This window comes from Palaemon carinicauda, chromosome 28 (genome assembly GCF_036898095.1).
Source record: "Palaemon carinicauda isolate YSFRI2023 chromosome 28, ASM3689809v2, whole genome shotgun sequence".
Lineage (NCBI taxonomy): Eukaryota > Metazoa > Arthropoda > Malacostraca > Decapoda > Palaemonidae > Palaemon > Palaemon carinicauda.
The window spans coordinates 60,547,505-60,567,903 of record NC_090752.1 but is presented as its reverse complement, the minus strand read 5'-3'; the positions used below and the strand labels follow the sequence as shown (position 1 = coordinate 60,567,903).

The 20,399-nt window shown below is 39.9% G+C and overlaps 1 protein-coding gene across 2 annotated transcripts in view; it reads left to right on the top strand.

Moving 5' to 3' along the window:
• LOC137621636 (uncharacterized) overlaps positions 1-20,399 on the top strand; it is a 50,887-nt gene that overhangs the window by 6,826 nt on the left and 23,662 nt on the right. Inside the window, exons 2-6 of one of the 2 annotated variants that reach the window (XM_068352105.1) lie at positions 3,235-3,284; positions 14,192-14,321; positions 16,464-16,611; positions 16,741-16,887; positions 17,037-17,258. In XM_068352105.1, coding sequence (XP_068208206.1) covers positions 3,274-3,284; positions 14,192-14,321; positions 16,464-16,611; positions 16,741-16,887; positions 17,037-17,258 — 658 coding nt within the window. In that variant the 5' untranslated portion in view covers positions 3,235-3,273. The remainder of the gene's footprint in view (positions 1-3,234; positions 3,285-14,191; positions 14,322-16,463; positions 16,612-16,740; positions 16,888-17,036; positions 17,259-20,399) is intronic. The other variant, XM_068352104.1, reaches the window with a different exon arrangement.

The following is a 20,399-nucleotide window of genomic DNA, read 5'->3' as shown; positions in this document are numbered from 1 at the left end:
AAGAGGACCGCTACGCTCAGTAAGGAAGACGTACTTAATAAAGGCAGAGTAATGGTTCAAGTCGTCTTCCTTACCAGGTACTTTTTTATTTTATGTTATTTTTGAATAACTAATAAAATAAAATACGGGATACTTAGCTTCTTTGTTAACATGTATGCTGGTCTCCACCCACCACCCTGGGTGTGAATCAGCTACATGATCATCGGGTAAGATTAATATTGAAAAATGTTATTTTCATTAGTAAAATAAATTTTTGAATATACTTACCCGATGATCATGATTTAATTGACCCACCCTTCCTCCCCATAGAGAACCAGTGGACCGAGGAAAAAATTGAGGTGGTGTTGACAAGAAGTACTGGAGTACCTGACCACAGATGGCGCTGTTGTGTACACCCCCACCTGTATAGCGATCGCTGGCGTATCCCGACCGTAGATTTCTGTCGGGCAACAGAGTTGACAGCTACATGATCATCGGGTAAGTATATTCAAAAATTTATTTTACTAATGAAAATAACATTTTATAGGGAATCAAACGCAAGAACACCACCTAACCTAGGGGCCGTATCCTTACTCTTCCCCCCCCCCCTTAGATTGCCATACCCTTAGCTTACCCCAAGACTCAACCCAGTGTTTTCTTCTCAACCAGCTCAGTCCTGGCAAGGTAACACTAAAGCATGATATATTACCAATCATAAAACTATCTTCGTATTATGGTCTGACCGAGGTAAACAACAAATTTCCCTATAAATAATATCAATGTGACAAGTAAGTGTACACCTGTCCCAGCGAACTACATTCACCCCCCCCCCCCCCCCAATAAACCTTCCCAACTATAGCGAAGGTTAAGGAATGGGTGTCGTTACCACCCTGGTCATTCTAGCCTATTCTTCGTACCGTTAGAAAGAAGAGTACATCCTCCCGTATCACTCGTTTCGCTTCCTATATCTTTTAATCTAAATTTGTGATGAAAACAGACTTAGGAGAGGTCGGCTGTAGAACCTGAAAAATTCACAGATTTCTCTTGTTTAGATTTAAGTGATATATTATTTTAACTGGTCCATTAGGAAAAAGTACTGCCGTCGTCGTATTTTACTATTATTATTATTACTTGCTAAGCTACAACCCTAGTTGGAAAAGCAAGATGCCATAAGCCCAGTGGCCCCAACAGGGAAAATAGCCCAGTGAGGAAAGGAAACAATTAAAAATAAATCATTTTAAGAACAGTAATATTAAAACAAATATTTCCTATATAAACTATAAAAAATTTAACAAACCAAGAAGAAAAATTAGATAGAATAGTGTGCCCAAGCAAGAGAACTACCCAAGACTAGAGAACAATGGCTTGATTTTGGAGTGTCCTCCTAGAAGAGCTGCTTACCATAGCTAAAGATTGAATAGTTTTGTCGATAGGCAAGGATATTTAAGGGGTGTGATGTAGGATAAATAAAGGATTGTAATAGATACACTGTATATTACTTATGATTATTATTATTATTATTACTTGCTAAGCTACAACTCTAGTTGGAGAAGCAGGATGCTATAAGACCAAAGGCTCCAACAGGGAAAAATAGCCCAGTGAGGAAAGGAAATAAACTGCAGTATATGAAAAGAAAAAAAATATTAGAATTGAATATTTTAAGAACAGTAACAAAATTAAAACAATAAAGTATTTTTAAGAACAGTAACAAGATTAAAACAGATCTTTCATACATAAACTATAAAAAGAGACTTGTCACCCTGTTCAATATAACCTTTGCTTGAAGTTTGAACTTTTGAAGTTCTACCGATTCAACTAGTCCTACCCTGTTATTATTATTATTATTATTATTATTACTATTATTACTATCCAAACTAAAACCCTAGTTGGAAAAGCAAGATGCTATAAGCCCAGGGGCTCCAACAGGGAAAAATAGCCCAGTGAGGAAAGGAAATAAATAAATGAACTGAACAAATTAACAATAAATCATTCTAAAATAAGTAACAACGTCAAAACAGACATGTCATATATAAACTATTAACAACATCAAAAACAAATATGTCATAAATAAACTATATGGGAAGATCATTCCGCAACTTGGTCATAGCTGGAATATTATTATTATTATTACTAGCCAAGCCACAACCCTAGTTGGAAAAGCAAGATGATATAAGCCCAAGGGCTCCAATAGGGAAACATAGCCCTTTGAGGAAAGGAAATAAGGAATTAAATAAATGATGAGAACAAATTAACAATGAGTCATTCCAAAAACTGTTATGTCAAAAAAGTTGTGTCATATATAAACTATTAACGGCATCAAAACAGATATGTCATATATAAACTATAAAAAGACTCGTGTCAGTCTGGACAACATAAAAACATTTGCAGCAACTTTGAACCTAATAGAATACTATGTAGTATCGAGCCTCATGATGGAGTAGATCTGACTGTTAGAAATGCATCTTACATCTTGCTATAAAGGGAAAGAATACGATTTACTTATCTTTGGGTAAACTTTAAGCTTGTAGGCTAGGCCACCTCATTGAATGTAAGATAAAATGATGGGTTGAATTGGTTAGAAACTATTTTTCAATAAGAAAGTTACCATGAGGTTATAGTGACTGACTTATGGTTTCTGATAGCCTAAATGGCTTTTGGGAATAAGAGTAGCTGTGTCTTATTGTAGATTACCTCTGTTTAGTTACTTTATTCTCAGATATAGTCTATTTTATTGATTTATTAAAACTATAAATTTGGTACTTTCTACACTTGTGATTGGTGTATGTAAATTGCATTTTTTTTTTTAGCAAGTACTGTATTGCAAATTTCGGAATTTACCATTGTGTGTACGTTGCTTAACTTTAAACATTTCATGTATAGTGGATGTTGTATTTACATATGTAAATGTAGTTACAAGTCTCATTACTTCAGTATGGATAGATGTGTTGGAAAATTTGTTAAATGCTGTAATGTGAAAGACAGTTTTCATAGTAATAGTATAATCTGGAAGATAGTTAGTCTGTATGTGTAGTGTATATAAACTGCTCATTGGATGTTGATTATGGATCCACATGTTGCTCTAGACAACCTTATTATTTTACTGAATTTTAAAGTTTGTGAACAACCCTGCATGTCTTTGTAAGTTCTAACAATATGTAGTGGTTTGGGGATGGTTTCTTCTAGCGCAATATACTATTCTGAAAGGTGAGCCTTGTGGACCACGCAATGCAAATTGATATTAATGTTTCATTCCAGGATTCATTTCAAGTAATCACTGTGTGCACACCTTCAGTTATGACCCTGATGTGAGTATAGCAAGGCAGGAAATTCTAAAAGCGATTATTTTATGATTTGCAGATTTTTTCACTTGAATCACTTTGTTTGCAATCAATTTTTTTGTGGTAGCCACTTTTTAGTCGAAATGAGTGATTCATTGGATTGTTGAGAAGATAGTTCATTAGTTAGCTTGGCTTTCCTTTGTTGAATTTGTCATTTTATATTCTTGAAGGGCACTTGTGTCCAATTAGCCTTTATGGTCAGATCGTCATATGTTAATCAGTTTGTTCCAATACACATCATTTAACGTTACATATACAGTAGGTTAATCTGTCCGTACAGTTTAGAATAATAGAATTAAAATTACATATACAGTAGGTTAATCTGTCCGTACAGTTTAGAATAATAGACTATCCTAGGTGAAGTAATTGGTAATTTGATTACATTACACATATTTAGTAGTAGTATCCTTGAGTACTTGAGGAGCAGCCCACTGCTTGGAGGTCACTGTACTATAGTCCATTTCTTTTAGCGAGTCATATTTGCACTGACTCGCAATGGTGCCCTTTTAGCTCGGAAAAGTTTCCTGGTCGCTGATTGGTTAGAATTATCTTGTCCAACCAATCAGGGATCAGGAAACTTTTCCAGCTAAAAGGGCACCGCTGCGAGTCGGAGCAAATATGACTCGCTAAAAGAAATGTACTACCTGTATAGTGTTCCTAGTTACTACACATTCTCAACATCATTAATGCACTTACGCATCAGTGTTAGGTTACACCATTTTCATATACTGTGATTAGGAATATCATTATTTCAGTATTAATTGTATCGCACCAGAACACTACTTGATCCGCCACATGGTTTAATTTTCCACCGTCACTTGTATATATTGGTACAACTTTCCATTTCTATGTATCACTTTTTTTTTCAATATTTAACTTAGCCGGTGATTATATAGCTGCAACTCTGTTGCCCGACAGACAACTCTACGGTAAAAACTCGCCAGCGATCGCTACACAGGTTGCGGGTGTGCCCAACAGCGCCATCTGTCGTCCAGATACCCAGTACTCAATGTAAACAAAGACTCAATTTTCAATATTTACCTTAGCCGGTGATTATATAGCTGCAACTCTGTTGCTCGACAGACAACTCTACGGTAAAAACTCGCCAGCGATCGCTACACAGGTTGCGGGTGTGCCCAACAGCGCCATCTGTCGTCCAGATACCCAGTACTCAATGTAAACAAAGACTCAATTTTCTCTCTGTCGAGCTATCGACAAGACGTACTTACTCGCTGTTGCTAAACTGGAGTTTTTCACATCTATTTGGTGAAGTACTATATTCTAGTTTTGAGCTTTCGCTATGCAGGTGTTTTATCTTCATCTTAAATCTTGAACTCTTTTTGGATAGATTTAATTATGGTGACAAAGAGAGTATGGACTTTCTTTCACTTTTAAATGGCCGACCCTTCCCTTAGACGGAAGTGTGTTTAGGCTTTTAGTAATTATCTTATCACGTTATAGATTTTCCTCTATATATTTTATATCTCTCCGCCTTTATTAGGCCTCTTTGATTAACTTTCCATTTATTATAAACATATAAAAATAAATTTTAATGTTTTGTTTATATGCGACCTTCCTGAGAGTAGGCGGTCCTAACTTGGAAACCGAAGTTAATCAACGTTGAGCCCTTTATATCGTAATTAGCTTTTAAAGAGCTAAGGATTTAAGACTTTTTAAATGTAATATTTTATGAAAGAATTTCTTTGATAGTCTTCGTACTGTTTTCAAAGATGAACTAACGTTTAGTTTTTTTTTTATGCTACGCAGTTGTTGACGTTCAGGACGTTCAACATGCGCTCTATCGTTACGATAGAGAGAGAGTGTATCACGGTTTCACTTTGCAGTAAGAGTAAATCGATTCTGACGTTTTGTTCTTTCTTTCTTAGCTTAAATGTTTTAAATTCTATTTTAAAGGAACTTTTTATTTGAAAAACCTTTCAGTTTTTTCCTTTAGTCAAATAACATGTTTTTTTTTGACGAAATATAATTGGGCTCTTCTCTTAGGTGCGAAATCAAGAGAGAAAGAGAGAGAGAGATAGAGACGGAGGGAGAGAGAGGAGAGAAAACGTTCCGTTCAAGCGGGTAACGTTGTTCTCGAGTTACTCTCGTCCCTAGTCGCTGTACGGGGAGGAAGGATAAAACGTTTTTAGTTTTTTATTCTCGTCCCCAGGCTATGTGCGGTGAGAGATTGAAAACGTAGTTTATATGAACTAGTGTTTAGTCTCTTTCCCAGCCACTGATTTTGTTATCTTAAAATATGTTTTCTGTTTTATGCATTATACGACTGATTTCGCAATTACAGTGATACCTCGGTAGTCGAACGACTCTATACTCGAACAATTCGGAGTTCGACCAAAATTTTCGAGAAATTTTTGCTGCGGTGCTCGACCAAAAATTCGGTACTCGACCAGCCGAACACGTGACGACCGCATGGGCTTTGTGATGATCGCGCCATCTCGGCCACTCTCGCTTGTTCGGGAAGCATCAGTTCTCTCGAGAGCGTCACTCAGACAACGCGCGATCAGCATTCGTTGTGATTTAGTGATTTTCAGTGCTTTTAATTGCTTTTTTAGCTTTCATAATGAGTCCCAAGAAAGTAATGAGTGTTAAGGGGAAGGAGAAGAGGAAAACAGTGCGAACAACGATCGAGTTGAAGAAGGAAATTATAGCGAAATATGAGAATGGTGTACGAGTGTCCGATTTAGCGGTAGAATACGGAATGGCGAAGTCGACCATTTCTACGTTTTTAAAGCATAAAGAAATGATTAAGAAGGCGAATGTTGCAACGGGAGTTACGGCGGTAACTAAGCAAAGGCCACAAGTGATTGAGGAGATGGAAAAGTTGCTTTTAATATTTATTAAAGAAAAACAGTTGGCCGGGGAAAGTGTTAGTGAAGCGTTCATTTGTGAAAAAGCGTTGCATATCTATGAAGAATTAGTGAAGAAAAGTCCGAGTACCAGTGAAAGTGATTCATTTACATTTAAAGCGAGCAGGGGTTGGTTTGAAAAGTTTCGTAATAGAACAGGTATTCATCGTGTTACTAGGCATGGGGAGGCAGCTAGTTCGGATCAAATTGCAGCCGATAAATACGTGGGGGAATTCGATCGGTACATAAATGAACAAAATTTGATCGCACAACAAGTCTTTAATTGTGATGAGACTGGGTTATTTTGGAAGAAAATGCCAGCCAATACGTACATTACCAAGGACGAGACGAAGATGCCAGGTCACAAGCCAATGAAAGATAGGCTAACATTGTTGCTGTGTGCAAATGCAAGTGGCGATTGCAAGATCAAACCCTTGTTAGTGTACCACTCGGACAACCCCCGGGTGTTCAAACGAAATAATATTTGTAAAAGTGCACTACCAGTTATGTGGCGCTCGAACACTAAATATTGGGTCACAAGACAATTCTTTACTGAGTGGATAAACGAAGTGTTTGCCCCCCAGGTTAAGGCTTACCTCATTGAAAAGAGCTTGCCAATGAAATGTCTTCTGGTTATGGACAATGCTCCTGCACATCCTCCAGGTCTCGAGGATGACTTGAAAGAAGAATACAGCTTTATCAAAATCAAATTCTTGCCCCCCAATACTACTCCCATACTCCAGCCCATGGACCAACAGGTCATTTCAAACTTCAAAAAACTCTATACCAAGGCCCTTTTCAGAAAGTGTTTTGAAGTGACCAGTGACACGAAGTTGACCCTAAAGGAATTCTGGAAGGAACACTTCAGCATCCTCAACTCTGTTAACATGATTGACCAAGCTTGGCGAGGTGTGACCTATAGGACATTGAACTCTGCCTGGCGTAAGCTGTGGCCATCATGTGTCACAGAGAGGGAGTTTGAAGGTTTCCAACCAGAGGCGGGTCCAAGCACTGCTACCCCTGTAATTTCTGATGACACTGATGTCGTTGAGGAAATTGTTGTCATGGGCAGGAGTTTGGGGCTTGAGGTCGACAAGGATGATATTGATGAGCTTGTAGAAAGCCATTCTACCGAGTTGACTGTGGAGGAATTGTTGCACCTGCAACAACAACAGCAGCAGGATCTGATTGTGGAGCAGGAATCTTCAGAAGAGGATGAGGTAAGGGAGGATGTTCCAAGTTCTCTCATCAATGAAATTTGTTCCAAGTGGGCAGATGTGCAGGCTTTTGCTGAAAAATACCACCCAGAAATTGCAGTAGCAAACCGGGCAGTGCATATGTTTAATGATAGTGTCATGTATCATTTTCGAAGAATACTGCAGAGGAGGAAGAAACAATTAACAATAGACCAGTTTTTCACAAAAGAAAAGAAAGCTGCTACATCAAAGCCTGTTTCTCCTCCAAAGAAGAGACAAAGAAGAGAAGAAACCCCTGAAATAGATCTGCCCACCCTTTCATTGGAGAGAGAAACAACTCCTGAAGGAGAACTACCCCGCCACATCATGGAAGGGGACTCTCCTTCCAAGCAGTAACCTCCCCCTTCCATCCTCTCCACATCCATCCCTGTATGCCATCGAACCGCTGCTCAAAGGTATGTTCACTACAGTACAGAAAATGGTTTAAAATTGTTTTATTTTAGTACAGTAAATGGTTTAAAATTGTTTTATAGGATTTTCTGACCAATTTCATACACATTTAGATAATTATTGTTGTTTAGGTACACGTTTTATTAATATTTTGGGCCTGTTCGAGTGCTTGGGAACGGAATAGAATATATACCATTATTTCTTATGGGGAAAAAAAATTCGGTACTCGAACAAATCGGAGGTCGAACACGGATCTCGAACGGATTATGGTCGAGTACCGAGGTATCACTGTACTACCTTTTAATGAAGGGTAGAATTGCGTGTTTCAGGTAGAAATCAGTAAAAGTTTCGATTTCAGTGAAATAAGTGCAAAACAGAAAATCGAAGTGATAAAGTGATATGCGCAAAGTGTTACAGTGTTGCGTCCGAGGGTTCGTCTGTTCGTGCCTGTCGTTCACCTAGTCCGGGACCTCTTGCATGCTCCCAAGCCCAGGGGAGAAGTAATGTCAAACGACTTATGGGTTCGAGAGGCCTTGATCAACGAACAGACGTTTTCCCTCTATGGTATCGGGTGTATCTTACCAAGATCTCCCCTACCATAAGACGAGAGAGACGTTGTTTCTCCTCGTCATCCGAAGGCTTTTCGCATAAGAAACCTGTCATAAGGTTTCGAAGCCCTTAAGCGAAAGTCAGTCCTTTCAGGACAGGTCCAGCATCCTGGTTACAACCATTAGGACAGCCCTGACCCTATGCAGTCATCGGATAACTGCTCGCCGCCTAACAAAAGCGTAACACAGACTCCGAGAGTCTTTTTTTGTAGGCAAAGTGTTGCGATCACAGACGTTACCCTCGTCTCTTACCACAACCATTTCCGTTGATCCTTAATGGGTTGTATGGCAAGACATGCAGTATATGCTTGCCTCCCTTATGGAAGACTATTCTGCCGATTAGTCCGTTGAGTCTAGCCGTTTATCTCATCGATATCCTGGCTTTCAGCCAACCTAACGTTCCTTTGTGCTTACTGTTGACGTTGGCGTAGCTTAGTCACGTCAGTCAGATTGTTTAGAACCACACTCGATGCGGTCTCGTGTGGTTTTTCAGCCGCATTTGGACGTTAGGCCACTTGCTGATGCTCCTGTTGACGTTCAAGACGTTCACTAACAATCGGAGTTGACTTGTTTTGACGCTGTGCGTCATCCTCCGCATTCTAGAGTTGTTTTGACTGCTCAGTCTAGGCAGTCAAAGCAGTCTTGAGTGGACGCTGTGCGTCCTCACGCACCTGTTGTGGTTGACAGTTCAGTTGTTGACAGTTCACAGACTGTCAAGCAGTTACATGACGTTGCGTTCTGGTCCGCTACTAATGCACCAGTGAGTGTGGACTCTGCTTGTAAAGCATTGCCACCACGGTAGGTCTCTCCCTTGCTTGAGACTCAGCTTTTATCGGACAAGGTTCATGTAGATGAGGAAGTTGCTGTTCCCCCTCCTACTGATATTCCCTTGAGGACTCTGTCAGATGGAGAGGAGCCTAAAGCTGCTTAGCCCCCTATGGACTTTAATTAAATCATGATGATTTTTTTAAGGATCTTTGTCCGGATCTTTTTGTAACTGCTGCTCCTCGTTCGCCTAATCGTCAGAGCTTACACTAGGCCTAGCTACTTCGAAGCCGTTGTTTTTAAGCTAGTGCTCTCTCGCTCTCCTAGAGAGCTTTACGTTGGCTAGGCGACTGGTTTTTCACCAGGAGGAGTTTGGGGGATACAGCCTTTGCTTTCCCTTCTTTTAAACTGGTTTATAGAGCGAGAGTCTGATATGACACGAGAGAAGTTCTCGGCTTGGGAGTTCATGCCTCTGCCCAGATAGACTTCTCAATTCTCGTAGACTCTCCCTGGCGCCTGGCCAGGAGACGCTCCAAGTTTTTTACAGGTCAACTTCACAGCTGTTTTCGAGCCTTTGAAGTTTTGCTGTACAATTATGTCATGCATAACAAGGCTTTCAGGGATGGTAAGCGGTACCGCCTCAGTCGCTAACCCCGTCTGTTGCCACACCTGCTCCCGTAGACCCTAAATGGGCTTTGCTGCAAGACATGCAGTCCAAGCTTGCGTCCTTGATAGAGGACTTTAATGCGGAGAAGGTTGCTACCGAACCTTCTGGCCAACAACCTTCCAACCGGTCGGTTGTGCGCCCTGTTGACGCTGAGGTAACCTACTCGCGTCTGCCAGTTGAGGTGGTTCCTCCACCGATGCGACCCAGTGTGGGTTGCCAGCCGCACGTTGACGTTAAGCGACGCTCGGAGGTGGTTGTTGACGTTCAGGACGTTCAACAACCAGCAGAGGTGACTTGTTTTGACGCAGTGCGTCAACCTCAGCAACCCGGTAGGGTGTTGACTGCACAACCCAGACGGTCTAGACAGTCTCGGGTTGACGCTGTGCTTCCTCGCGCACCCATGGTTGTTGACAGTTCACAGACTGTGCAGCAGTTCCATGATGTTGCGTCCGGCTCTGTCACGCATGCACCAGTGCGACCGGACTCAGCGAGCCAGACGTTGCCCACTCCGTTGCCGTTTCCTCATCAGTTTTCGGATGAGGAACCCTCTGATGAGGACGTTGCTGAACAACAAGACGATTAGCCCCCAGAATAGATCAAGCCCTGCTATCCATCCAGAAGATGCTGAAGAAGGAACGCTGCTCAGTCAGGCTGTGGATGAGTCTGGTAGGGACGCTGTCATCCGTGGAACAATTTGTGTCACTAGGAAGACTACACCTCCGTCCTCTTCAATACCATCTAGCTTTTCACTGGAAAAAGGACAAGACGCTAGAAGCGGTCTCGATCCTGGTTTCCGAAAAGATAAAGTCTTGTCTGACTTGGTGGAAGGACAATATCAACCTAAGAGAGGGTCTTCCCCTGACTGTTCAGACTCCCAACCACGTTTTCTTCTCGGACGCATCGGACGTGGGCTGGGGCGCGACACTAGACGGTCGGGAATGCTCAGGACTGTGGAACTCGAGTCAGAGGAGCATGCATATCAACTGCAAGGAGCTGTTGGCAGTACATCTGGCCTTGAAAAGCTTCAAGTCTCTCCTTTGAGGCAAAGTGGTGGAAGTTAACTCGGACATCACCACGGCCTTGGCGTACATCTCCAAACAAGGAGGTACCCACTCACTGACGTTGTACGAGATCACAAGGGACCTGCTCATCTGGTCAAAAGGTCAAGTCATCTCCCTAGTAACGAGGTTCATCTAAGGCGACTTGAACGTCATAGCAGATTGTCTCAGTCGGAAAGGGCAAGTAATTCCAACCGAATGGACCCTCCACAAGGATGTGTGCAAGAGACTTTGGGCCACTTGGGGTAAAACCATCCATAGATCTCTTTGCAACCTCGCTGACCAAGAGGCTTCCAATCTATTGCTCTCCAGTCCCGGACCCAGCAGCAATACATATAGATGCTTTCCTCCTAGATTGGTCACATCTGGATCTCTACGCATTCCCACCGTTCAAGATTGTCAACAAGGTACTGCAGAAGTTCGCCTCTCACGAAGGGACAAGGTTGACGTTAGTTGCTTCCCTCTGGCTCGCGAGAGAATGGTTCACCGAGATACTTCGATGGTTAGTAGACGTTCCCAGTAGTCTTCCTCTAAGGGTAGACCTTCTACGTCAGCCACACGTAAAGAAGGTACTCCAAAGCCTCCACGCTCTTCGTCTGACTGCCTTCAGACTATCGAAAGACTCTCGAGAGCTAGAGGCTTTTCGAAGGAAGCAGCCAGTGCGATTGCTAGAGCAAGGAGAGCTTCTTCCATTAGAGTCTACCAATCGAAGTGGGAAGTCTTCCGAGACTGGTGCAAGTCAGTTTCTGTATCCTCGACCAGTACCTCTGTAGCTCAAATAGCTGTTTTTCTCTTATACCTGAGAAAAGGACGATCCCTTTCAGCTCCCACTATCAAGGGCTACAGAAGCATGTTGGCATCGGTCTTCCGGCATAGAGGCTTAGATCTTTCCAAACATAAAGATCTGCAAGACCTCCTTAAGTCTTTTGAGACCACCAAGGAGCGTCGTTTGGCTACCCCTGGATGGAATTTAGACGTTGTACTAAGATTCTTCATATCAGACAGGTTGGAGCCGTTACAATCAGCCTCCCTGAAAGATCTCACTCTTAAGACCCTTTTCCTGGTATGCTTAGCCTCGGCTAAAAGAGTCAGTGAGATTCATGCCTTCAGCAAGAACATAGGATTTTCGTCAGAAAAAGCCACTTGTTCGCTACAACTTGGTTTTCTAGCCAAAAATGAGCTGCCTTCTCGGCCTTGGCCTAAATCTTTCGATATCCCCAGCTTATCGGAGATCGTAGGCAATGAACTAGAAAGAGTCTTATGCCCTGTTAGAGCTCTTAAGTTCTATTTAAAGCGTACTAAACCTTTACAAGGCCAATCTGAAGCTTTATGGTGTTCAGTTAAGAAACCATCCTTGCCTTTGTCAAAGAATGCTTGGTCAGACTTTATCAGATTGTTAATACGAGAAGCTCATTCACATCTGAGTGAGGAAGACCGAACTTTGCTTAAGGTGAAGACGCACGAAGTTAGAGCTTTAACAACTTCCGTGGCCTTTAAGCAAAATATATCTCTGCAAAGTATAATGGACGCAACCTATTGGAGAAGCAAGTCAGTGTTCGCGTCATTTTACTTGAAAGATGTCCAGTCTCTTTACAAGATCTGCTACACACTGGGACCATTCGTAGCAGCGAGTGCAGTAGTGGGTGAGGGCTCAACCACTACAATTCCCTAATTCCATACCCTTTTAATCTTTCTCTTGAAATGTTTTTATTGTTGTTTTTTGGGTTGTCCGGAAGGCTAAGAAGCCTTTCGCATCCTGGTTGATTTGGCGGGTGGTCAAAGTCATTTCTTGAGAGCGCCTAGATTAGGGGTTTTGATGAGGTCCTGTTGTATGGGTTGCAACCCTTGATACTTCAGATCCTAGGGGTCGATCAGCATCCTAAGAGGATCGCGAGGCTCCGTAAGGAAGACGTACTTAAAAGGCAGAGAAATTGTTCAAGTCGACTTCCTTACCAGGTACCTATTTATTTTGTTTTTGTTATTTTTGATAACTTCTAAAATGAAATAAAAACTCTTAGCTCATAAAAGTGTAAACATATATTGCTGGTCTCTACCCACCCCCCTGGGTGTGAATCAGCTATATAATCACCGGCTAAGTTAAATATTGAAAAATGTTATTTTGATAATAAAATAAATTTTTGAATATACTTACCCGGTGATTATAAATTAAAGGACCCTCCCTTCCTCCCCAATAGAGACGCAGTGGGACGAGGAGAAAATTGAGTCTTTGTTTACATTGAGTACTGGGTATCTGGACGACAGATGGCGCTGTTGGGCACACCCGCAACCTGTGTAGCGATCGCTGGCGAGTTTTTACCGTAGAGTTGTCTGTCGGGCAACAGAGTTGCAGCTATATAATCACCGGGTAAGTATATTCAAAAGTTTATTTTATTATCAAAATAACATTTTATTGTGAAAATAGATTTGGGATACACTGCACTGCATAAACAAGTTTCCTATAACACTGATGCTTTGGTCTTGAAATATTTTTCAGAAGGTAGTTATACTGTTATTTCCATAAGTAAATCCTGTAGCAATGATGGTAGCTTCTCTCCGTTTGACCTATCTTGTCCCACGTAGGAGCTTAACCTAAGGTCAGTCCTTCTACTTTACCCCCATTACCATTTACTTTCTGAAGGACCTACATTGGTCCAGATTCCTTAAATCAAATCAGTTCCTCTGTCATTTGGCATTTCGGTGTGGATGCTGTACTTGGTCTAGTCAGCATTCAACTTAGGAAATGGTCGTTGCAGGTATAGTGGACAACGGTCACTTGTTGTTTGGGGATCATTAATAAACCATACTCTTACGTGAAAGATTTTGATAATTTTGGCAGCATAACAACGCTTACTATTGTGTTTTCGGTTTTGGAATCGTATGCCTTGTCAAGTTGAAATCAGTTGTAGTCTGCGTGTTACAGGACTGTAGCCTTAGTGGTTTTGAGTTGACCAAACCATCTCGGAAAGGAGTATGAAGAGACAGAATCTGTATTTCCTCATTTTCTTTCTATCTTATGAGTATGAAATCTGAAAATGCAGTAGCTTTTATTGCACCTGTAGTAGAGTGAGCATACTTTAGTTTGTAGTGAAGTATCTTTTAGTGGCATGGTATTTGATCTTTGCACTGTAGTTTGTTTCTTAGATGGTTACTAGACTGTTTGATGTATTTCTAGACTGGTGCTTTACAATATATCGCTGAAGAATGTAGTTGGAAGTTATTAATAATATTTTATTCAAATTTCATAACTGCAATTTATTTTCCAGAGGATCCGAGAGCCATGGATTTGCGGCAGCGGTCTTCTACGGGATTTGCTCGGCTTCCATGGCCTTTCTTAACAAGGCCGTTATTAATACCTATGAATTTCCCTTTCCATTCTTCATTATGGCCTGTCAGGTGAGGACTATAATCTACAGTTAGCTTATGCCTTTGTAATCTCCCCTATATAATGAAGACCCAGTGTCTGTTTATACTGTATACAGTATATAAAGGTACTGTATATGAATTTCTTTCCACTCGGAAAACAACAGTCCCCCACAAATTGCCCAAACTAGCATGTTGTAATTAGGAGTTAGGAAAGGGGGAAGGGATGAACTTGTGTATGTGTATGCATGTCTACTGTATCTAAATATCTAGCCGTCATTCTTGACTTGTTGCGTACACTAGTTTTGATATATTTTCCTGTTTATAGCTGGGGCTTTAGAATATTAAGCTCTAAAGATTCCAATAACAAAAATATATCTTTGGAAAAAGGAAAACGTATCAGAATAATTGTGTACATTATGCTCCGGGTGACATAAATAACCTGTCTGGACAGGGCATTATTTGGAAAATAGGTCAACAAAATCACTGCTTACCAAATTTGCACTCATAGCACTGGTTCAGAGAACTTTAGATAAATAAATTAGCAAACATGGAGGATAGTAAGTTGAAGAATTCAGCTATGTCTGGAGAGACCCAATAGAGTAGAGAACAGAAAGAAATGTAGTAGAGGGAACAAAAGGACACTAAAAAAAAAAAAGCTCTAAATTTGTTATGCAGTGCAGTGTATGCCATGAGTGATGTCCACTCTGGGTTTTTTGATAATATAAACTATAAAAAGTTATTTGCTGCGTTTGTAATAGATAATCCGGCAAATATTGAAGTTGTCGTATCCCAGAATTGGGTTTTCTCCTTAAAAAACCTGGCAATTGTTTTTTATGACTCCATCTCTAATCATAAAAAGTTTACTTCTTTATGCCACACAGTGTTCTTCGTGTTATTCAGTGAATGATTCATAGCCCATTAAGTTTTCTATCTAGCCCTTTATTCATATTATGAAAAGGAATTTAGAGTAAAAATGCTGAAAAAGGTTCGGTGATAGATTCATAGCCCTTTAGGTTTCCTATCTAGCCCTTTATGAATATTATGAAAGGGAATTCAAAGTGAAAATGCTTAAAAAGGTTTTTAAACCCACAATAAAGTAATGAGAGAAAGATTGGATTGCTTATGTGAATATCTCTAGATATGCTAGGCCCATTAATTAGTCATAATTTCATGTATAATTTACTGATGTACAATTGTAATGATTATTCATTGAGGAGTTTGTTTTATTAAAATTTACCCAAGAATTACGTGATTAAAACTTGCCTTTCAGTAAAGAGACAACAATAGAGAAAGTTCAAATGACATACCTTAACCCTTTTACCCCCAGGCTATTTGGAAATTTCCAACCCTTAATCCCCAGGGGGTTATTTTTTTCCCAGCCCATTTTGCAGTATATTTTTTTTCAAATTGCTCTAACAGCCTTAATTTTTGTCATAGAGAGGTCAGGTTGGTCTCATTCTCTTGGAAAATGCCTGAATTTTCTCAAAAAATTATCAAAAATATGAAAATATAGCATTTTTTGCAAGGACGTACCGGTACGTCCATGGGGGTAAAAGGATGGCTTTTGTGAAACGTACCAGTACGTCCTTTGGGGGTAAAAGGGTTAAGTATGCTTGCTATCTTAACTAGACATGTCATTTATGAGCAAGTGAACCAAGAAATTTCTCATGTAAAGTATTCAGTATTTACTGATTCTTATTAGAGTTATTACCATTGTTGATATATTATAATACCTTAAGCTTATAATTTATATACAGTACTTAGTCTTCTGAATGGGAATCCGCATCAAAGACGGTAATTGAATGAAATGACAAAGCAAATTTATAGAGGGGACTATTGTATTGTGACATAGCATTAGCCTCAACGTAAAAGGTCCATCCATAATAAATTTATTATATTGTACTGTACTGTAATATTATCATTTGCTAAGCTACAACCCTGGTTGGAAAAGCAGAATAAGCCAAGGGGCCCCCTACAGGGAAAATAGCCCAGTGAGGAAAGGAGACAAGAAAAAAGTAAATATTTTAAGAACAGCTACAACATTAAAAATAAATATTTCCTATATAAACTATAAAAACTAACAAAACAAGAGGAAGAGAAATTAGATAGAATAGTACATTGCTACATTTTAGCAGCTTGTAACTTGTTTTAAACTTCACTTGTACGTTTCAGATGATGATAACTGTAATGTTTTTGGAGGTGTCAGGGAGCTATGGTAAAATATCTCTTCCCCCTTATACATGGAAGGCAGCTCGTATGTTCATTGCACCATCGATGGGCTACGCTTTCCATGCCACGCTGTCTCTGATGGCTCTACAAGGCGAGTTATGATCCTTTTGTTATATCACTCGGGATATTGATGTATTACCATTTTAGAAGCTGTTTACCGCTTGAAGTACATGTTAAGGTGTGTAACTGATGTAACATTACTGCGAACGTGAACTTTCAGGAATGAACATCCCAATGTATGGCGCAGTGAAGCGCTGCACTCCTCTGGTGAATTTAGTCTTGTCGGTTATCATCCTTCGTCGACCAATGCCCTCGTTAATGTTGGTGTCCTCTATCCTTATAATAACTACAGGGTGCTTTGTGGCAGGTTCGTCTCTCTTAATCCTCTCGGATATCATTACTGATTTGACATTTTTTTAAGGCAGTGTTGTATTCACAGTTATCAAAAATAATATTGCTCAGCTATTAACACTCATGTTGAAATAGATTTGCATAAGCCTTTTCTTTTCTTCTCAGTTTTGGGTGACTTGACATTTGATGCGTTTGCGTACACCATGGGTGGCTTTAGCGTACTGGCCCAGGGTCTCTACCTTACGCTTGTGCAACAGTGTGCAGAAAATAAACTGTCGACGTTGGAAATCCTACAGCTGAACAGCTATAATACCCTGGCTCCCTTTATCATTGTTTCCGTGCTAATGGGGGAACCCAAAGATATTGTACAAAGTCGTTATTTGATGGGTAAGTGACTCTTTTTGTGTTCGTCCCTCAAGTATTTGAGGGACTGTTTCAGATGTTTTTATTTCTCATTACAAACCTCTGTACTCTTTCTAATGATTTACGTAACCCCTTTTTAAGTAGGCAACCTGTGCTGACTAAATGTTCGAAATTAACAAAGTGTTGGTTAGGCGATACAAGTGTGTGATTGTTTATATAGCTTATTTTTAATTTATCTTTTATTATCATTGTTCATAAAAATGTTTTTGAATTATTTTATAATTTGTTTGTTTTTAGCATGTTTTACTTGCCGTAGTATAGTTGTGTTAATGTTTTAATTAGCGTACAGTAAATCTCTCTCATATGAACTCAGCTAAGTATCATTGTTGCTTTTCATTGTGTATCAGTAATTTCCCTCCACATCCCACCTTTGCCATGGTTTTTCCTTTGAAAAACTTATAAGAATTCAACAAGGTACTGCATATTTAAGATCTTTGCCAGTTTAGACTGTATGCCAGGTCAGGGGACTACTGAATGTCTGGGGCTTATTCCAGTAATTTTGAATGAACTCCCCATCTCATTTTCATTTAGGTAGATGAACCAGCAACACCATTGCTGATGTAGTCATTATTACCTTAGTTAAAAATTCACCCCTGACTGTTTGTTAGTTTATTTACAGTAATTGTGTTTCTTTTTTGTGAGCAACTTAACACAAAAACTACTGTACCAATTTTAACCAAACTATGTAGTTATGTTGGGTATAACCCAGGGATGAATCTAACATTTTCGATAAAGTACATCAAAATTATAAGCACGCTGCAGTACTTTGTTAATATTTACATCTCAAATAAATGGCAAGTATTTTGTTTATTTTTTTATTGTGAGCAACATTACACAAAAACTACGGAACCATTTTGAATGAAGCTTGGGCATGTGGAGTATGTCCCAAGGGCAAATCCGTTAGATTTTTAAGAAAATATGTCGATGTACGCAGGGAAGTTAAGCAAAATAAGACTGCTTGGCGTGGCGAAGACAGGCTCTCTACTGAGTGTTCCTCTAGTTATTACTATATTAATTTGAGACAAACTCATTAATTGACTCGGAAACTTGCTTGAAGAATTTGTTGTATTCAGAAGATTATTTGTAGCAGGACAAGGTAAAAGGATATCTGTTAAAGGAGTGTTGAAGGATTATCTATATGGTAATATTTGTAAATATCTATGAATGGAAATTCCCTTTGGAGGAATTATCATCTGAGAATCATCAATCTAACGATTAAAATCCTCCTGAAGCTGCCTAGCTTTCCCTAATGTATGTCAACTGCCAAGACATGATATGGCCTAGAGCTTCAATTGTCAAAATCTCGAAGTTCACATAGAGGTAATTCTTTCTTTTCAATTAATCTCCCAGAGAACTCGCAGCTTACTCTGCCGATATTGCTGTTATGGAAAGTTTATGTCGCCTCTTCTGCTGACTGAAGTTGGGAAGAATCATGATTGTTAGGTGTAAAGATTGTTGTTTTAGTTGATGCCTGCTACCCTGGAAGTGGGAATGGAGAGGGACATGACAATCTCCCGTACTAACATTTGTTGCTTGGCACTTGAAAGAAGGCTTGATGTCTGTCCTTTGGAGGATGGTGCTATTTCAGAGTAAGCTGTTGTTCAAGGAAGTCATTGTTGCAAAATACTGCTAATGCACTGCTGCTTACCAAAGTATCTGATATATCAGGTGATCATTCACCAAAGGTCTACAGGAAACAAAATGATGTCATTCACACTTGAAGGGTAATCTTAAAAGATGGGCTTAATTTCCAGGCTCACGGAGTACTGTTATGCTTGTGGTACATCCAGGAAACTTTTAGTTCTCACGTCCCCACTGGACCTTCGAGTTAAGCTGACTTGATAATTGTTGCCCCTCCAATATCAAGATCTGATCAGCAAACAGGACTCTGAGAGATCACAGAAAGGTACCTTTGTCCAACACGTATAAGCTCCTGTACTGTACAAAGTCAAACATAGTGATTGTAATATAAGAAGGACATATAGAGTTTTCAGTCAGCTCTCCTAGTTCCGAACATCATTATTGTCAGCAGTACGTAATCCAAACTGGTTGAAAGTAAGTTTGGATCTGCATAAAGAATTCTAGGAGCAAGTAAGATGTCCACTTATTCAACTGTCCTTGATTGAATATCAAGTTGAAAGTTTCATAAACCTTCCAAAGTCAATTTACGGTACAGTATACTGTTTTTGAAGAAAATGGTCAAAATGTTTCTCAGAAGGATTCTAAAAGACTTGATTACTTTAATTTGGTGTGGTTTATGATGTTACGATAAGTTTGGTTTATGTTGATATTGTAAAATATATATCTAACACTTTTTGTCAATCGTAAAGTTAGTGTGAAGTGCTTGTCATACTTTTTTTTTTCTTTTTTTTTTTTCTCTAATGGTTGAGGCCAAGAACAGGACAATATCATAAGAGATTGACCAAATACACCATGCATATGATCAGTTCCCAATTCCCTTCTCCAACAAGCTATGACCAGACGATGGCTGATGATTACTCGGCAGGTAGACCTATAGACTTCCCCAAACCCCCAGCTCACAATGATGAAGAAGTTCCAGACACTACTAGAAACTGTCGAGCTTGAGCATGCCTTGACAGCATATTGGCGGGCACAGACGTTTCCAATAGGCCATCACAACCCTTAACCCTTTTACCCCCAGGCTATTTGGAACTTTCCAACCCTTAACCCCCTGGGGTTATTTTTTTTCAAGCACATTTTGCAGTATATTTTTTTTAAATTGCTCTAACAGCCTTAATTTTCATCATAGAGAGGAGTTTCTCAAAAAATTATCAAAAATATGCAAAAAAAATGTAAATAGCAGTTTGTTCCGTAACCGAAATACAAACCACGCTATTTACAGAGGGTTTACCTTTTAGCGCAGCTGAAATGACGAGCCAATAGTTTTAACAAGGGTTAATTACCCCCGCGCTAGTTAGCGGGGGGTGGGGAAGGGTAGCTTGCTACCCCTCCCCCCTCCACACACCGGTGACTTGCTTCACTTCACTTTTGGCTCGGCGGTGATCAGACGTGTCTGCTCATCGCCCTCGTGACAGCCTTTAATTATCTGCTTTTTCTTTTCAGCGTGTGTGTTGGTTGGAAGTT